Genomic DNA, 20,795 nt, shown 5'->3' with positions numbered 1-20,795 from the left:
GATAACACTAGGACCACCTCTTGGAACAGCTAAACCAGGCATGTCAACTTGCATGTCACGTGACGTCATGCAACGTATCAGGCTGGTTTTGCCATTATCGGCAATGGGGTGGGCGCGGCTTCCACGTGACGCGTCCGGCCCGTGGGCCAGCAGTTTGACACCCCTGAGTTAAACAATTGAATAAAACAACTAAACAAAACCAGTTGTTTTTAATTCTGCTTTCTTCCTCTAATTAATATTACTTTCATTTATTCTCAGGTTTTATTTACCCCATGGCTTGAGTATAGATAATAATGGTAACTACTGGGTGACAGATGTAGCTCTTCACCAGGTATGTAGAAATAATTTCTATATTAGCAAGAAAATCTAAATTTACTGCCTCTAACTAACACTTGAATATAATATTTGTTTTAATCTAGTGTGGTTTGAGGAAAATATTTGTCAATATTATTTTATTGTATTTGGGTAAAATACAGTCAACCCATTATACAAAACCTGTGAATCCAGTTCTTAGAATAGATTTTGTAATGATCTTATGAATATTAATGTCTATACAGCTGTTCTCTAAAGAAAGATATATTCTACAGGTCAAATGTTTGATTTTCCTGTAAGCTATAGCATTTTTGTATTAGTCTCACTTAAGTGAAGCTTTTTATTCTTTTACGTTGTTAGGTGTTCAAACTGGCATCAGATGGTGTGGAATCTCCTTTGCTGACTTTAGGGAGTGCTTTGCAACCTGGAAGCGACAAATATCACTTCTGCCAACCCACTGATGTGGCAGTGGATCCAGCAACTGGGAATATTTATGTGTCTGACGGCTACTGTAATAGTCGTATTGTTCAGTTCTCTCCAAATGGAATATTTGTCATGCAGTGGGGAGAAGGTATTGAATAGAAAGTTAATTCTTTTTTTTTTCCTTCTTGGAGAATGGCTATAACAATATATATATAAAATAAAGTTTGGATTTTGCCCTCCTTTCTCCCTCTAAGTCACATTGAAATCAAAGATTTGTATCCAGTGTTTCTCAACTTTAGCAACTTTAAGATATGCAGACTTCCAACTCCCTGAATTCCTAGCCAATGCTGGCTGGGGAATTCTAAGAGTTGAAGTCCATGCATCTTAAAGTTGCTAAGGCTGATAAAATATTTTATAACATAATATACTTTTAACATTAATGCATTCTTATTGTATAAGGAACCTAAATTACCACTGATAATTTAAATGGGTAATAAAAAAGTATTAAACCATATGTTAATCATTTGGATATTTGGATGTTTCAAGATACAGATATTTTAATTCTTTTTACATACAGCCGTTTGTTAAATTTAGTCACTAACCCAAGAACAAGGGGAAAAGATGCTTAATTATATCTGTTCAGAGACTTAAAGTTGCAGTGGTTGCTTCACATTTTTTTCTTCACTTTCTTTTTCTTCAAATGCAGGAGTCTTCAAACTTGGCCCTTTTATGCCTTGTGGACTTCAACTCCCAGAATTCCTCAGCCAGCATGCCTAGATGAGGAATTCTGGGAGTTGAAGTCCACAAGTCATAAAGGGCCCATGTTTGAAGACCCCTGTTCAAATGTGACCATTAATAGTAGCTTTAGTTTTGTCATATTTAAAATAAATATCTCTTCTTTCAGAAACTTCTGTAGGTCATGCTAAACCGGGTCAGTTCAGCATCCCTCACAGTTTAACTCTTGCATCTGACTTCGATCAGCTATGTGTAGCAGACAGAGAGAATGGTCGGATTCAGTGTTTTAAGCCAGAAACAGGCAAATTTGTGAAAGAGATCAGACATCCATCATTTGGAAGAGAGGTTTTTGCAGTTGCTTACACTCCAGGTAAATATGAAAAAGTGTTGCATCAATCATTTCTATTCTTGGTCTCTGTGGCTCTTTAAGATTTTTTCTACAGTTTAAAAAAAAATAAAATTTCATATTCACAATTAACTACTAATATAAGAAAAAAAACCTTTACAATAACATCACTCTAATCTCAATCTTAACTTATCTCATTACAATGACTACCATATTTTCTCCCACCATCTATAAATGTGATATATGTCAAATCTGATTTACCATGTTCAATGTTTTTAATTTTTGTTATTCAATAAAAAAATTAAAAAAAATAATAAAATTTAATTATTGTCAATAGCTGCAGATTTTCTTTTTCAGTGCTCGAAAACTAGTAGTCAGGGAGATCTTTCTCTGTATATATGAACAAAACTATGTTTGTTAGCCATTTGTTAAGGAGAGAAATGGAACTCCAAAACAGAACTTTTTTTAGAGAGAAAAACATAGCCTAAATGCATAGACTATCTGCAATTGATTATGAATATGACATAAAGAAATGGCAGCGGGTGTTAACCTAATAGAAAAGTTGTGTATTTTTTCAACTAAACTGATGTTTCTTCCTAAGCTATATAAGGCTTCATAGTATTGTAGTCATATGTTCTGCTTGATACCATTCCTAATTTGCACAATTTCTCCTAAGCCTTTGGATTTTTTTTTTATAATTTATTGATTTTTAACAATAACAATCTTTAGTGCTTAGTAAACAATGTGTTGTCTGGGTTCATATATTTAACATTAACTTCTTCAATATAAATCTATTCAGTATTGCACAATCCAGTGTTTTTTCCCTGATCCTCCTTTCTTCCCCATATTATTTCCATTTTTCCCTCATTACACAGTTACAATTCTTGCTACTATTGATGCATACAAAGTTAAATATAAACATCCTCATCGTATTTTACTAATATTATACAAATAATAATATCAATTCATAAATCAATATCCTGTTTTTCATGTTCTTGCTAAAATTTGGTTTCCCATCAATATTTGAAATAACTTTGTCAGTTATGATTTTCTCAATATTAATTACATTTATATGGCTAAGAGTTTTATTCATACCAGTCATCTTATTTTCATATTTCCCATATCAAAAAAAGAAAAAATGCTATTTTAATTCTAAATCATATCTTTCATTATAAAACTCTAACTATATCTAAGGATCATCCATTCTTTTAATCATATTCAAACAATATTGGTGGAAGAATATTGGAAGAAGGAATCTTTGCCTACTTTGCAGGAATGGTTTCTTAAAGTGTCTTATTTGGCGGAAATGGCAAAGATTTCGGCTTTCTTAAAAGAACAATCGCAAGAGAAATTTCTTGCTGTTTGGGATAAATGGATAAAGTTCATACAATTTAAATTGGATATAAAAAAATATCATCTAGCCTTTTTATAACTTTTATTTTTATATATACACATATATTTTAGTGTTATATTCTCTTTTTTTCATATAATTTTTTTAATTTTTTTTTAATTAAACCTATATTCTGCTCTGGGAAGCTCCAGGGGGGGGAGGGAGTGGGGGTTTTGGGGAGGGTTGGGGAAGGGTTGTTTTGTTTTGTTTTGCTTTGCTTTGTTTTGCTTTGTTTTTGTATTGTATTGTATTGGTTTTTTTTGTCTTTTTGTAAAAATTTATAAAAATTTTTAATAAAAAAAAATCATATTCAAACAGATATTTAATCATATAATGCCCCCTCTAATAGGTCAAATCTTCTGTTTTTTAAGTCTAACTCTTGCTTTCTTTCTTTGCTAAGTAGCTTTCCACACCAAGGCAATTAAATCGCCCAGGAATTTTCTTTCTAATTTTGTAAAACTCGCTTGGCATGAGGGAGACAATTTAGGCAAGGTATTTGTTTTTTGGGGGGTGGGGGAATTCCACCCATTTATATTCCTTAAGCAACTCCCACTTTCCTTCTCCCTCAATTTCTCTTTTCATTTTTTGTCTCCCAAGTTGTGATATTTCCCTTGACAATTCTATATTCCATTTTTTAAAATCTTCTTTCTTATCATCAGGTATATTTTGCAGACCTAAGGGGCAAAACGCCTTTTCCATTTTCATTGTTATGGCTAAGTCTTGCAGTATTTTATTTGTATATGACAGTTTATATTTCCCTTCTTTTATCTCTTCTGTCTCTGGGTTAATTTCCTCTGCTTCATCTTCTGATTTCTGGTTTATTTGTTCATACAAATTTGTTCATACAAATTTTCTAGTTGTAGATTTAATTTGGAGATTTGCTCATTTATATTATCTAAATTGTTTTTAGTTTCATTATGGTTTCTTTTTGTGTCCTCTTTGTGTGCAACAATTGTTTGGTGAATTAGTTGTAGCATAGAGTATATTTCCTTCTGAAAGGTATTCATTTTTTCTAGAGGCATCATTCCTTGATTAGCCTGGGTGGGGGCTTCAAGTGGAGGTGCAAGGTATATTTTCTTACCACTTTGAGCTAGGTGTAAAACATCCATTTTGTTTTTCCCCTCCAGATAATCTGTCAAAACTTTTATGTTCTCCAAATACAAGTCTTGTCTAGTATCACCAATCTTAATAAAAGTAGAACAAAGTTTCATTTAGTTTTCTAGTCTTTATGTGTAGCCTTTGTAATCCAATAGGCTCCAGAATATAAGTCCAATCCTAAAAGCATTGTTTTGTAGTGATCCTTTGTCTCAGGCATCCAAGAACTGTCGATCAGGCAAGGTTGTAATCCACAATGTTCAAAGTATTCAAAATGTTCAACCATCCTGAAAACAGTTCAGAAGTCTCTCCCAGCCAGACGTAGTCAAACATCAAATTTTTCTTTCTCTCCCAATAGTTCTTGAGATTAAAGGTCCAAGCTCAGTAGGTGTTTATAATCCAAGAGGTCAGGGTGATAAGTATGCCAAACTATTTTCCTTTATTGCCAGCTGTTCTCTATTAAGCTAGGAATCACCAAGCAGCCAGGAATCTAGTTGTAGTGCTATAATCAAATCCACCACTAGATTTCATTCAAAATTCATTTTCTACTCTTAAGACAAAGGGTTGATTTCTTATATTTTACCTCAATTTTTTTTCCAAAGAGAAAATTTTAACAATTATCTAGTTCTCAAATTCATCAAAACTGTAGCTTTATGTTACTTCCACTTCAGTATTGTGTATTTCTGTTCCCCATAAAATAAATTAAAATGCTGCTTCCATTCCTTTGGAAGGATGGGGCTATGGTCTCCTTCTTTCTCACGTTCAGAGGTTTTTAGCTTCTTGGGAGCCTTTCCCAGGAAATTCAGTTGTAAAATAGTAAAAAAAAAGGATCAATATTTCCACCCACTTCCGAACATGCTGTTTATGATATGCTAATTGGTGCTTTTCTTCTTCTGTTATCAGTGGCTAATGCAGCCAGTCTTTCCCCTGACGGTTTGGAGGGCTTTCCTCAGATCGAACAGAAAGACCGCTATCTCTGGTGGTCAATGAGGCACCCCTCCTTCTTCATCACCTCTTCGGGGTGACTTTAGGCCCTTTTAGGGCCCTCAGCAGGGTGAAATCGGGCATGGAAGGCGGAGCCCTGCTTTCCTGCGTCCGTCTCGCCACTGATATCAAACCGGAAGTCTGGAATTTTTTTTATAGTTCTCAGGAACATAAGTTTTTAATCCATCTAGCTTGCTTCTTCGATGTATTATTTTCGAGATAGAGGTAGTTCTTTACAATGAACTATCCAAAGAATGAACAATTCCAGCTAGGGAACTTTAAAACCTAAGAGCCACACAATGCAAAATCATCCCGCATTCTATGGCTAAAAAGATGCCAATGGAAAGACGTAGTTACAGCATACTCCACTTATATTTCCTAACATCTGGTATTGAGAGGTATTGTACCTTTTGTTACTACTGTTTAGGAATAATTTTAATGGAAAATGGGCTAAGTCTTAAACTCCAAGAATTTGTCTGTTTTTTGTTTTTTTACACACATCCAAGTTAGTAGCCTACCATAACTACTATAGACTGCTAAGTGTAAACTCTGAGTGAACTGCTTATTCTTTCAAACTTCATTTGCTGACATCTGGCTGTACTATTTTTTAGAGGAAGAAAGAAAAGCTGTTCTCACAACACTGCTTTCTCTATTAGATGCACAGTAATGTTTACAGTAAATTTATAATGTATACTTTATACATTATACACACACACACACACACACACACATATATATATATACATACACACATACACACAATACACAAACACACACAAATAGTATAACTTTGCTTCACTTTTCCTTTTTTTTTTTTAAGCCAGAAAGTTTTACCGTTGCTGAATTGGTTTTCAACTTGTCACCACTACTAGCCTCAGTTCCTCACATATTTTTATTTGAAAATGAGCTGCTATTTTTAGTATCATCCCATATCTTCTATAACAAAAATGCAAAGATATGTATTCATTTCTGCTTTTATATGCCACTTTTTTTGTTACTAATTCAAGGCAAAATAAAATGTCTTTCCTATTTATCACCAGAGAAAACCCCAGCCATGTGAAACTTGAGCTGAAAGAGAAAGTGCTTGGTTCACACTGAAATAGGAAGTTAAGCACGGGTCTTTCTCAATCCATATCAAATATTTTTAACAATCTATTTGCAAACTCATTCTTCCTTTGTTATTCAGTAGTCCAAACATTCCTGTGTTTTCTCATTTGTGAAGTCATTGTTATTGTCAATATCTTTAGAGATGTGCTTCACAGAATGCATGTTTGCATCATTTATTGTATTTCATTAGTTCTTTAGTGCCAGCTTGTCTTTTAAAAAAAAGTTACCATTGGAGCAGCATTTTCATTTTTTGAAAGGAGAGCTGTCATTTTTCTCATAGTTTCTATGACATTGATCATTATCCATGCAGGTCAATGCTTTGACTTTACATTTCCTAGCTAGCAGAATGCAGTCTGGCTGAGTTTTGTCCCAGATGTGTGACAGTTAGCATGCTGGTTTCAGTTAAGTAACAATGGAATTTAGAGTTATCCATAAGGCCACAGAGATAGGGGAGATAGAAGCTTGATTCTCTCATTGTGCCAAGCTACTTGCATTCAGAGTTTGTGCCCTGAGTTGCTTTAATAGAGCTAATCATAGAATTCTGGGAGATTTAAAAGAGATTCTATAAGATCCTTAGTACTTGGTGGGAGACCAATAGAGATTCCAAGGCTAGATTGCTAAATTATCATAAATAAATAAATAAACAAACAAACAAACCAAAAAACCTAGAAGGCGGCAATAGCAAACCTTTTTTGTAACATTACCAAGAAAACTGCATGGAAGCAATTGAGGATATCTTTATTTTACTATAATTAGAATGTTTCCTTCAATAAATTTTATTCTTCTGCACCACTCACATCTTAACTACACTGACTTGTTTCCCTTTCAAGACAGTTGACTATTAATTATTGTCTCTAATAAGATGAATACATGCTTTATCTATTGAAGTTTTTGTAAATACTTGCAGGAATAATTTGCTTGACCTTTGTCATATTCAGATCTTACCACTGTTACTTTCATTATTTGTCTGTATTACAAATTGATACTTTTCAGTTAAATTTTCTATGGATAATGGTGCAATATCTACTCTGAGACACATTTCAGAATATTGATCTGATTTGAAATATCTATGATGTATGGTTTGTTTCAAAGATAAAGACACTGACAATATCTTTGGTAAGAGAAATAGCAGGCTTATCTAAGAATATACTGGAACACACAGCTACTTTTTTAAAGTTATATTCTGTCCTTTCAGCAGAATGCTTCCTTAAATTTCTTAAAGCCACAGCCCCCTTTTTTTCAAATATGTAGAAGCCTGTAAAACAGACATGTCAAACTCACGACATCGCGCAACGTATCGGGACAGTTTTGCCATTGCCGGCAATGGGGTGGGCGCAGATTCCACTCTGCAGTGTGATGTCACGCTGGCCACATGACCATGGAAAAGATTTTGGACAGATCTGCCTCAATGGCCTTGAAATGGTGATGGGTACCAACCCCTAAAGTCAGCTACAACTAGCAGAGCAAAACCCACAGGGAACCCTTTACCTTATATTTTATTGATTATTAACCATTTTATGACCTAAAGTTTTCTGTTAAGACAGAGATGATTTTATCTCTTTATCTGAGATCTTTCCTTAATAGATCTTAATAGTTATTGACAAAGAAGCAAAAATCATCTATAAATATAGATTTCTTTCTAAGGTCAAGAATAGAAATCAAAGTGCTATTTTTTCAAATGAGATGTACTATAAACATTTAATATATCTCCATTCTCAGGCTAAAGAGAGTTATCAGAGAATAGATATCTAGACTCCTAGATGTTGAATATCAGATAAGAGAAGCCTTCTCCTAGCATTTATCCAAATACAATCTAACTACCCTGGGTAGAAATCAGTGACACCAACTATCCCCATTTCAACAAAGATTTTTTTTCTGGGATTAAATACTAGCTTCCTTTCTATATTTTTAAATAAGAGATTTAGTTACTGGTTTCCATAGCTGATTGAACCTGCCCTTGTGTTGATGTTTCAGATGAATCAGTCTATTCTCTGTGTACTATTACACTTTACTTTCTATAACGATACTTGAAGAAAATTCAGTTTTCCTTTGTTGTCCATATTCCAAGTCAGTCTGAGGAATGTTACATTAATTTCCTTATATAAAATAAGAAAGACTTTATGCATAATAAGCTATGGAAAGTTAAAAATGTGTGCAAACAACTTCTGATCTACATAAGTAAGCTTTATATTTGTTCTACCAATCTTTGGTCCTATATGAATAAATTAGCAATTATAACATTTATACTTTAGATTATTAAATTGTACAGTACAATTTATTTTTACATTGTTACTACACCGCTGGTTAATATACTAAGGATAAAATTTTAAAATTCACTTAAAATTAAGGTTGTGGTTCGTTTTTCTTATCTAATTTTAAATATCAGTTTTGGTTCCCAACTTCAGTCTTAATACATGCAGTGAAGCGTTATTTTACTTACCTAAGGATAATTCACTTGCACAGCTGGATTTTATTATATTTTGTTTTTCAGTTACCCATAACAATAATAGTTATCTATGTACTTACCTACCTAAAATCCCTATAAGACTAAAAAAAAAATTGGGGTAAGTGATATTAAAGAGTTTTACAAGAATGTAGTGGTGAGAACTTAAATCATTGAATCCCATGAAGAATTTTTAGGCCATTATACGGTATTTATTTCTAGAAAATATCTTGCCACAATGTTTGTTAGTCACTCACTCTACTGTAAGAACACATTGTGACAAGACTGCCCTCTTATGTTCAGTGGACTTATCTTGATTAAGACTCTGACCAGATTCTTTGTGATAGTGCTTTACTGGAAACCTGTTTGTTTTGCTTACAATTTTCAGTCAATTTAATGAAAAATAAATTCTGTTAAAAAATCAGAAGATAAAGCTGGGGAGGGTGGACTTGGAAGGGTATTAGTTTTACCTCCGTCTTAGCTCCAGTCCATCCTTTATACTTGGAGCATATTGTTTTTAAAGTATTTGCTTCTACTGTTTTAGAACTAAATGTTTCTGTAAAGCCATCACAACACTGTCTCTTATCAATAGCCCTGAACCAAACATTATCCATTTACAAGATGTAAATGATACCTTGAATCCTAAAGAGAAGAAGTAAAAGGAACCTAATGGAACTGTAACATTTCTTGGGACAATGTAGGAGATTCCATTCCCATATATAATTAATATTCAAGATGCTTTTCAACCCTCTGGAAAGGCAAAAAAGGCTGAGAACTTCTAGCTTTTATCTCTATTCATACTAGCAAGGACCCTAGACAAAGAGATAATGTGTGATGTGTACATTTTATTAATAAATATCCTGTTGCAGCAATTAATTAACCTTTTTCCAATGTATTTTTCTCCTTAAAGATTATACTACTTGCACTCTGCAAAGTGTGCTAATTATCTCCTAATAATCATAGCTAAAAGGATTAATATTTGTGTGATGGTACAAGATTGTCGCTATTCACTGTTGCAAAAGCAATGAGCTCATGTATATTGGTAGTTTTGCTGAGGAAGAGTACTTCCTCAAAAAAGATTCTGTTAGACAAGAAACAACTTCAGTTCTGCAGTTCTGAAATCCCAAAGTTGATTGCAGAACAGTAAAGCATTCTACAATGCTTGGCTTACTGGTTTTAGAAGCATTACGGTTCCATTTTTCCAACTGAAAGAACACTTGCTTCATTTCTCCTCCTCCTGACATTCAGGTCCCTATAAGGGGAATCTTAGCATTTTATCAGCATTCCAAACAAAATGAACATGAAATTTGTCAGTTTGCCCCTTCTGTATAATAGTAGATCAGCCAAAATGCAAAGCGTGGTCTTTTTTGTTTTCTTGTACTTTCTCTTATATGGCATAGTAAGAAAGGGATTTTTAGTTCCTGCAAAATCTGCAGGATGGGCCAGGGTGGATTTTCCTCATTCTTAGTATTTCAAATCAGCAATAGTAAAAACAATCACAGATGGCTTTCAACATGCAATTGAACATTGGGGGAATGAAAACAGTAATAATATGGATGTGTAACTTTTCTCAGTTGTGTATTGTTGTGCTTAGACTGGATTGTAAGAAAGAATAAACCTTTCATTACACACATAGTATTAAAGTATGAATGTATGTTTATAGGTGGCCTCTTGTATGCAGTTAATGGGAAGCCTTACCCTGGAGACCGGGAGCCAGTGCAAGCATTTGTGATGAACTTTTCAACTGGAGAAATTGTTGATACTTTCATTCCACTTAGAAAGGTAACACATTGTGAAAATTGACTTGGTATTATTAAAAATGCATGAATGCTCTTTTTGTTTCTTTTCTATATCTTGTGCACATTTCAAATTTCATTATGAAAAATCTCAGATTTAAAATAATCTTTTATGGATTTATCTCTCTAACTCATGTAATGGAATTCTCATATTAGAGAATATCACTAAATAACTTATCAGTGCGATCTGGTACTTAACCCTAAAATGTTTAACCTAACAACGCATGGAATTTCATTTCAGAAAAACTATTTTGAATTATTTATTAAAAGAGTTCAGCTAAAAAAATTAATATGCAAGACAAACTACTGCAACAGTATTTTAATAATAATATGGCAATAGCCAATAAGAACTCAGCATATATTTTCTCTTTAAAGATTTACATACTAGGTGGTCCATTGGATTGCATCAATTATTGCGTAAGATGCTTCCTTAAATGTAAGTAATGCACTGAAGACTGGATTAAATCCAGAGTTATCCTAAGGATTTTGGATGTTCCTCGATGTGGGGGAGCAGTGAATTCAATAACTTTTTATTTGCCAAATTCTGAAAGTATTCTTAATTTGCTGAACCAGAAGTAGATGGTATTGCACTTTCTGGATTGCCCTTCCTATTTTGTAGTTGAATTTTCCAAAACTAGAACAAAAAGATGGTAAATTTAAATACATTGATGAAACAGCTTCATTAATCTGTGTCTGAGAATCAGCAAATTTCTGGGGCCAGAGAATTATGAAACACTATTAGAACTTTAAAGCGATAATGCCAACTAGAGAGAAAAATATGTTCCAAAGAGAAAAGCTATCTGTACGGAATTCTGATTTCTGGATTGTAACACTATTGTAAACCTAACAGGGCATGCATGAATATATTTGGAAATTTGGGTTTTATATACTAATACTGGCCCAGATTTGATGTTATTTTCTTTGTTGTTGATTTGAGTTTTATAGGTATGATTTACATGAAAATACAGAATAGAAATTAATAATCTCACTTTGATGCTTTATAACAGTTGAAGTGCATCGTTGGTCCTCTTTAGGTTTTTTTTAATCTGCAAAATAATTCAAGGAAGAAAGAGGAAATGTTCTCCCAATATGTTTCAATGAACTCTCCTTTTTCTACTTAGCTTTAACTATACTACATGCAATATCTGGCTCAGAGTTTATGCAGCACACAGTGGCTTATTGCCTCATATGGAAAGGCTTTTATTTAATTAGGCTACAGCCACAAAGAGATAAGAGTACAGGCCAAGAAATAAATTTGATTTGTTAATGTAGGGAGAGAAGAGAGATTTCACTGAGGGCAAGTCACTACATTGTATTAGTGTTTTCTGTTATTTTCAGCTTGTCTGTAGCTGCCACTATGCATGTAGAATTAGCTTGCCATCAGATTAAAATTAATCAGTATTCTAGGCTTTCGTCTGCTTTGAAAACTTAAAGCAAATGTCAACCGCACTTGAATAAATTCCCTTTTCTACCTATGTGTTTTTCTGATTATTGAGAATAGGAAACAAACAACATTGTTTAGTAAAAACCACCAACATCTATCTTATCAAAAGAATGATGGTTTAGAAGTAATCTAGGATTTTTGCGGAATGAAATCTCTCCAGAGATTATAGTTAAAAAGTATATTTTGTTGTTTCCTCAACCATATCCCTGCTATGAATCTTTCACAATTTATACAAATTATGATTAAAAGTTTAAACGCTGTTTGTCAGAATCCTGTAATTCTGCATCTTGAATTACTGAATAATTTCCAATGTCTTCCTTATTTTAATATGTTGGCTATTTATCTCCACAGAATTTTGAGATGCCACATGACATTGTTGCTTCAGAAGACAGAACAGTATATGTTGGTGATGCTCATGCCAACACAGTGTGGAAATTTACATCCACAGAAAGTAAGATATTGTTGCCTTATATCATCAAAGCATTAATATTTTCATATAAAAAGATGATATTCTTAAAGCTGCTGTACATTACGTCTTAATACATGTGGGGCAAGATTCTTGTAAAACAGTTCTAATGCTATTTGATGGATTAACCAAGGATTTTGGTTCCCCTAAAGTTCTATTTTGTTAAGGTGTTTGTGAAACCCCAGATGATTTTTTAAAAAGTTATCATAGTTCTGTACATGCAACGTATTTCTCAGAAGCCTTGTGAAACTACTGTGAATTAAAATGTGGTTAATACACAGTTATTCTTCTTCAGTGACTATTGGTAAGGAGAGTAATGCTTTGAATCATCAGAGCTAAACTAAGTGAGAGTCTAAACTTGTAATCAAATCCAAACAAGACCAACGGGGATTGTTACTTTTGCTCTTTTAGAGATTCACCAAGATGATTTGCAATATTAAATGCTGTGTTGCCATGTGTGGCTTTATGATCTTGTTAAAGAGAGCTCTTCATCCCAGGTTGTTCCTTAGCATCTGGCATGCAATGTCCATTGACAGGTCAGCTGAGAATCGTAGTCACTCTGCTGTGCAAATGGTTTGATTTTCATTTTCCTGTGCCACTTTCACATCTTGTTAACCTAAATAAGTTGTACCCACTGGAATATTTACTATCACTTGGTCATTGAAGTTGGCAATAGTTCTTGGCTGAAAGTGTCTCTTTCAGTATCTGACTTAAAGTCTTCAAGGGATCATTCTATTGCAGATATTTTTCTCATTTTATATTTTTTAAAAGTATAATAAAACAACAAAATGAAGACATCTGAAGACATCTGAAAGCAGAAATAGGTATGAATGAAAGAACTGAAAGGATTCCCTGATCACAATTTTCTGCCAATCTATTACACTCCAAGAATAAATGTTTTGTGCTGACATTTTGGTTTATGTTTCTGATTTCCTGGGTAGAAAACCTTTCATTATTTATTCTGAAAGAAATGTACTACTTACTGTATACTACTTATAGTATAACCCCTGCTATTCTAGAGCTGTTGTGCATTCTTATACTTGCAACATCAATTATGTATCACAACTGGTGACCATTACTGGTTCAATGAATTATAGACATCACAGTGTTTTAAAAGCAATTTCTGTGTTTCAGAAATGGAGCATCGGTCTGTTAAAAAGGCTGGGATTGAAATACAGGAAATAAAAGGTTAGTTTTTATTTCTGCCATTTAGGCTCATGGGAAGATGCTGCTTCTGTGCAGGAATATGCAAAGTGCTGCAACTCAAAACAATCTGACCACAAAGAAGCTGTTCTGATTTCCCTGATTTTGTGTTTTGAGAGTTTAATTTAAAGATTGGAACAAAACCCAGGCATGAAATTGTTTGTTATGAGAGCAATTGCTTTAAGTGTTGCAACTGTTCTGATCACTGTGATCAGCAATTGTTTTGTAACTTATGCATGAATTCTCTTTGAAGACATCCATCCCCAAAACATCAAGAATGTTTTGTACTTTCTAGTTTGCAAGCAGTGCCCTAGGTGTTCCATATCACCCTGAACTAGAGCTGCAGAGCAATAGAAAGATTAAATGTTGATGTGTGACTGTGTAGTTTGAAGACTGATTGTCCCAGCCTTTCCACTGTTATTTTCCAACAATTGGGGGTGAGGGTGAACTGGCTTTAGTCTACACAATTCTTGGGATTGGCTTGCAAAACTCAGAGCCAGCAAAGAGTCAACATACAATACAGAAGTTCCTTTCTAAAATATGCAGTCTCTAATATATTTGGAAGCGGGAAGCTTGGCTTGGAAACACTATATCTGAGAAGACAAGAGTGTATTCACTGACAACAAATTGAACGTGAGCGAGCAGTAGGAGACAGGGTGAGTGCAGTTCTGGGCTGCATTAGAAGAAACGTCATGTCTAAGATGTCTGACATTATTCTGCTGTTCTCAGTTCTAGTGAGACTAAAGCAAGAGTATTCTGTGTTGAGTCTGGGTGACACTTTCCAGAAGGATATTGACTAAATAGAGAGGGATCAAATGAGGTCAAGGAAAATAAAACAGGAACTTAAGGTCCTGCACTGAATAATAGATTGAAGGAACTTGGAAAGTTCCTCCTAGAAAAAAGATGATTAAATGGAGATATGATGTTCAAGTACATAAAAGGAAGTTACAGGAAGGATAGTCAATAACTATTTTCCATGGCTGCAGAAACTAGGGCTAGAATTAATAGCAGCTATTTATATTTAAGTATAATAATAAGAAGAAAATTTCTGATAGTTAGACCATCAGATATAAAGTGGAACAGTATAGCTGTAGAAGTTGTAGATTCTCTATTTTTGGAGATCTTAAGAGACTGTACAGCTCTCTCTCATTAGTAGTCTAATTGTGTTTCCTACACACTGCTGAGGATTAGACTAGATTATCCTTGCAAAATGACATTTTGTGATTATATACAGTAGATGCTTGTCTGGAAAATACTTGTGCATATGAAATAAAGGATATAGTTTGACACACACACGTTTTTGTTAAATACTAAATTGTATGATCAGCTTCATTTAGGCAATGAGTTACAACCACTGATAGGAACTAAGTGTCCTTAGTCCAAAAATTATGACAGTAGGAGAATGGAGTAGAATGAGTGAATTATAAGAAGGAGGAACATTAAGAGAATAATACTGTTATTTCTAACAGTATGAAATTTGTTTTAATCGTGGAAAGGATCTAGTATATAGTAACAGCAGTATTTTATACTGTTAGGTAGTCGTAAAAAGAACATTTGCATAGAATCATGTGGGTAAACATTCATCCTCTTTCTCTTCCATCTCTTTTGATCTTTTTGGACTGGCCACAAACATAGAATTCAAAGTCACACATTGCTATCTATAGTACTGTAGAGCTCACCACACCTACAGAACAAACTTGAAGAACAAACTTTATAAGTTCATTGTGAGGATAAATAAACAGTGTTTAATTTTACGTACAAAGAATGAATTTTAACAAGTAAAGTTCTCTCTGTTTGGCGAGCCTTGATTACAAATCCATCATGTATCTACCAAAGACAATTATAAAAATTTCCAGCAATTACATGAGGCACTTGAGAGGAATTGCAAACGATTGTACAGTCAATAATTTTGACTTTCTGTTAGGAAGTTATCATACTTGCCCTCTTCAAGGCAAGTATCTAAAAGCTGTATTTAAAAGTGGCAATAGGTGTTCTGAAATGAACTATTATATTGTAGCAGATTCTGCATGGATCAAAAGAGTTAATCTGTCTTTAATCTCTTCTTCTCTCCAAAAAAAGCAGAGGCAATTATAGAAGGCACGCTGACAAAGAAACCCACATCAAAAGAATTTTTAAGGAAAGAAGAAAGACATCAAGTTGTCCAGCAGGCTAGCAGTTCTGTTTCTTTTGTTCTTATTACAACACTTCTAATTATTCCAGTAGCTGTCCTCTTGGCTATTGCCATGTTTATTTGGTGGAGAAAGACAAGAATCTATGGAGGTAATTAATCTGTGTTTAACCTGGTAACAGGCATATAAACATCTTTATAACATAGAAGAACTTCAAAAATATTTATTTCCCACTGCCACAGCATTGTCAATTTCTGATTATGTTAACTGGGATCTTTGTCCTGAGAAATCAGGATGTGTTGTAATGTTCTTGTTTATATTCAGTTTTCAATTAGGATGAATGTTATTGTGGTATCTGGGATAATCCTGAGTTTATAGCATTGCTTATTATGAAAGGGAATATATATGTCTACTGCATAAAAAGGATTGTTGGAATGGTCTTGCTGTTTTATTTAGCTTTTCCTGAACAAAATAGAATGGAAACACCCATTCCTTCAGATGTTTCTCCTGTATTTGTTAGAATCTATTCTAGCATTGATTCTCTCTGTGCCATCCAAAGACAGCTACTTTCTGTTTTAACCTCTCTTAAAACAGTGCTTGCAAGGCTCCAAAATTATAGCAGCAGTTAACTTGTGTGCACTAAAAATACACATAGCAGCATCAAAGGTAAAAGCATACTGTTAAAATCTGTTCCCTAGCCAGCTCTATAAACATGTTGATGCAATTATTAAGCATTATTCTCAGAAAAGAATTGAATTTATGGACAAATGCCTCTTTAAACTCCATACCAGTTCTTTAAGGAAAGGCAGCTTCAAGAGTGCTTTTGAGTAGAAAAGGGATGAAAGCACATAAGACATCTAATCCTCTCATTGCCTTTATTAGGACACAAATGCCTTTTCTTCCTATGTTCTCCTGTACGCCCCAAAACCCCATTAATTGTTGTCAAAATTCACCATCAGAGTTTATTTTCAAATTTGAATGTTACTTTTAAAGCTTTAAATTTCAGTTTTGGATGGATAATTAGTAACAGAAACACACTCTTTCCTTTTTTATGCTCACTTTTTTTGGTATAATTCTCCTCCTGTATAATGTATAATGTACATATATTACCCTTGGACTGAAAATTATTGCCCCCAACTGAACATATAAAATGTTTTGAGTAAGTGTAATTTTTATGAGGAAAGTCATACTTTATACAAGAAACATTTTGTAATCAAGATAGACCTTAAGAGCTTGAATTCACAAATATTACATGCAGTTTTCTCTCCCAAGTATGAAATTTTCCAGAAAAAAGTATTTTAAATATCTGAAGTTGAATGAAAGTTTATTAACTTTTTAAAGATAGCTTGAATACTATATTACAAAAACCAACTTAGTTTTGCTAACTTTAAAAGGCTGTGTGTTTGTGTGAGAAAGAAAATATGAATATCAATTATGAATTAACTGGTGTGTATTATAAAAAGAAATTAAAACAATTTATATTGTTTCAGCTTTTTAGTTTGACTTCACCATTTTTTCAGGGACAACAGAAAAAGTATCAATCAGAAAAGGTAGTTTTATGTTTGACTTGACAAGTAAAATATAGTTCAAGGAATCAGTGGCAACTAGAATCATTTGTAAATCACAGCCTTAATGGTAATTACTCTACACAGTTTTGTTTCTCTTCCATGTTTTGCTTCTTGTAATTTCATTTTAAAATTCTTGCTCCTAATTTACATTTGTTTCTTAATCTTATAGCTGATGCTGATCATAAACATGATTCAAGCTCAGGTAGAATTTTGGGCAGATTTAGAGGTAAGTACAATAAAAAAACTAGTGTAGCCTTTCTAAAACTTAAATGTTATTTCCCTTGTATGTTCTCTTGTATAGTTGTCTTTCCTCTGATAATGAATCCAGCAGTTACTCCTGATGAGAAAGCTATAATGATGTTGGTGAGTCATCTACTTATATACCAGACAAAGCCTTTGGGAATTGATGATTTCTTAGAGGAACACAGGCAAAGCAAAGACTAAGAAATTGATTTCCTTTCCCCAGACCTGACCTTTATCTAAATGAAGAAAAATAGTAGTAGTTTCTGTCAGCCTAAATTCTAAATATCTCTGAGCGAATTTTAAGCAAGGAGAGGTAAAGGATTAGAGAAAAGAGAAAGCTAAACCTGTTATATTTCAAAATCCAAACTCTGCTTTGTGTTTGTATCATGTCTCACTTGACAAGAAATAGGAAGAGGGTACATGTTGCCTTTGGTTGAGAGATCAGAGGACAGTTAAATGTCTTTTAAAGTGTTTCTTGAAGTTGACCAGAAGGAGCTGATAAGCTGAAAAAGTTGAAACCCGAAAAACCAAAATAATAACATATAGTAACTAACATGTATTTTTGTAAGCCACCCAGAATTACCCTGTGGTAAGATGGGAAGCCAATATATTCAGTAATAAATAAAAAATGTCTGAAAGATAACATGAACCTCGTCCTAAAGTTGATTTCCATTGCAGGAAAAGGCAGCGGAGGCCTCAATCTTGGGAATTTCTTTGCAAGCCGTGCAGGTTATAGTCGAAAAGGGTTTGACAGACTTAGTACCGAAGGGAGTGATCAGGAAAAAGAAGAGGATGCCACGGATTCAGAAGAGGAAGAACCCGTCCCTCAGCCTCCAGCGATACCCTCATCTTCTTCCTGAAACTGGCCTTTATTTGTTACATGGTCCGACTCTACAAAGATTGCCAGATTTAGCACGTTTTAAGATTTTACGTATTTAATTGTAAACTGTACTAGTCCTTTGTGAGGCTGTACACAGATTAATTTTGTTTTGTTTTTCCCTTCCCTCTCCTTTTGCTTCAGTTCAGTTTTGGAGTGTGAACATTTCCTATCAGTGCCATTGTTTTATGTGAACCTTTTAATAAAGCAGAGCAATCCCACTTTATTGCAGTAATGCTTTAAAATGCTTTAAAATAGTAATATTTACTCATTTCAATTAGGGACCATCTCTATATTTGTAAATAAGTCCCAGCCTCAGCTTTAAGAATACTTTTGGTTTTCAGTTTTTCTTTGGTGCCTTTTCACTTTCGATGCCCTTAATCTATCACAGAACAGAGAGAATACAGTGCCACAATGAAACAGAACCACTAAATCCCCTATTTTTTTAAAAAAATATCACAAGTATTCTATTACTTTAAGGGAAAGATTTTAAAAAGTCTCTATTTATAATTGGATTCCCCCCCCCTTCTCTTCCTTCTTTCTCAGACTTTGTGTGTTTCCAGGATGTCTTATTTTTAGATGGCTATACTGTTAGAACACTATTTTCAGAAGCTGAATGTAACTTGTGTAATAAAGTGTTCGCAGAGCATCAACTGTCAAAGTGGAATTTTTGCATTTGGGGTGAAGGGGAAATGACTTTGGAAACAGCCCAGTTAAAAAAACCACCAATCCCCCCAAAAACTACAAAATATTTTTTTTAAAAAACACAGTAACTGAAAAGATGACTCAAATGGTATTTTATATGGAAAAGATATTTTGTTAAGGAGTGCTTTTTATAAGAGAAAAAAGCAAATCAAAAAATTAAAATTCCATTATCTGTATAATTCATGTTGTTGGCAGGGTTTTGTTGTTTTTTTTTAAAAATCTGGCCTGTATATCTATCCTCCGGGGCAGATACCAAAATAAAACATTGCTGGAACAGGAAATGTGTGTCAACTTGCATAAGAACTGTTTTTCTTCCTGTATCTTTCCTCAGTTATACCATATAGCCCACATATGATTATCATATCAGCTTGTTTTAAAATTTAGCATTTTAAAGCACTTTAGAATGCTCAAAATATTTAATTGATATATATTCCAATAGTTCAAACAGTAACCAATATTCTTTATATTGCATATGAGTTAAATATCAAAAAGGAAATTCATGGCAAATGTATTATTTGAAGTGGGGCTTCCTGATTAGTCATTAAAGTTTAGGCAGGTCTACTCAGAAGCAAATCTCATTGTGTGAACAAATATTTTTTTCAAACAGTCCCAGTTTATTTCACTACTGAAAAAATGTGCGTATTGATACATCATTAATATACCTATATTATGTATCATACATAGGCTGTATGTTTCTACAGAATCCAGTTTGAGAATTAAAACAAGAAAGTAAGCTGGAAGTACACCCATTCCAAACTGTTCCCTTGATTTAATTTGCTCTTCTTTTTCAACACAATTGTAACCTCAGGAATGTTTTTCTTTTTCTTTTAAGCTATATGTACATACCTTTTACATTTTTTTAATCTTTGCTATGCTTTTCCTTCTTTTTTAGGTTAGTATTACTACTATTGAAATATCTTTCCATATAAGCATTTATGTGACTTGGCAAACACAACACTACTTTATAATCACGCCACAACGTTGGTGGAAATCTTTAAATATCTTCAGATACAGGCTTAATAAGGGCTTTCTTCTTGGATCACATAACCATTCTATAATATGCTTCTTTTTAATTTCTTTGGCTTAAGAAACCCAAGGCCCCTTTCTATGTTGACGGCTTCATCTAATCCAGTGGTTCTCAACCTTTTTAATGCCGTGACCCCCAACCGGTTGTAAGTCGAGGACTACCCAACCAGTCATAAGTCAAGGACTTTCCCTGCCCGGGAGCGTCGCACATGCGTGGTGCCATCCCCTGCGCCGGCCGAGGCCTAGCTGGCAAGGGGCAGCGACGGCGCAGGGCGACCACCGGCTGGGCCACCAGCTGGCCCAGCCCAGGCAGGTAAGGTACCCGCCAGGCCCCACGCGCGCCAGCAACCCTCCCTGCACCCACCGCTGCCCTGCTAGCTTTCCTTGCAGCACCGTTTGCAGACTGCGGCTTTTGGCGGTCTCAGCAGGGCAGAGACAGCCTGGACAATTCCTATTGGCTTTTGAAAGCCAATAGAATTAGACTCTATTCAAGAGAGTCTATT

The 20,795-nt window shown here is 34.2% G+C and overlaps 1 protein-coding gene across 6 annotated transcripts in view; it reads left to right on the top strand.

Annotated features, from left to right (window-relative positions):
- PAM (peptidylglycine alpha-amidating monooxygenase) overlaps window positions 1-19,214 on the top strand; it is a 155,739-nt gene extending 136,525 nt beyond the window's left edge. For 3 of the 6 annotated variants that reach the window (XM_039338630.1, XM_039338632.1, XM_039338631.1), the window contains exons 18-26: window positions 259-331; window positions 673-883; window positions 1,640-1,840; window positions 10,499-10,617; window positions 12,427-12,526; window positions 13,676-13,729; window positions 15,824-16,024; window positions 17,611-17,667; window positions 18,363-18,544. In XM_039338630.1, the coding sequence (XP_039194564.1) occupies window positions 259-331; window positions 673-883; window positions 1,640-1,840; window positions 10,499-10,617; window positions 12,427-12,526; window positions 13,676-13,729; window positions 15,824-16,024; window positions 17,611-17,667; window positions 18,363-18,544 (1,198 nt within the window). Of the gene's footprint in view, window positions 1-258; window positions 332-672; window positions 884-1,639; window positions 1,841-10,498; window positions 10,618-12,426; window positions 12,527-13,675; window positions 13,730-15,823; window positions 16,025-17,610; window positions 17,668-18,362 lie in introns of all 6 variants that reach the window. The other 3 variants (XM_039338635.1, XM_039338629.1, XM_039338633.1) reach the window with 2 other exon arrangements.
- Window positions 19,215-20,795: the final 1,581 nt, after the last annotated feature.

Source organism: Crotalus tigris, unplaced genomic scaffold, assembly GCF_016545835.1.
Source record: "Crotalus tigris isolate CLP2741 ecotype Arizona unplaced genomic scaffold, ASM1654583v1 scf7180000017710.2780689, whole genome shotgun sequence".
Lineage (NCBI taxonomy): Eukaryota > Metazoa > Chordata > Lepidosauria > Squamata > Viperidae > Crotalus > Crotalus tigris.
This window is presented reverse-complemented; position numbering and strand designations above follow the sequence as displayed.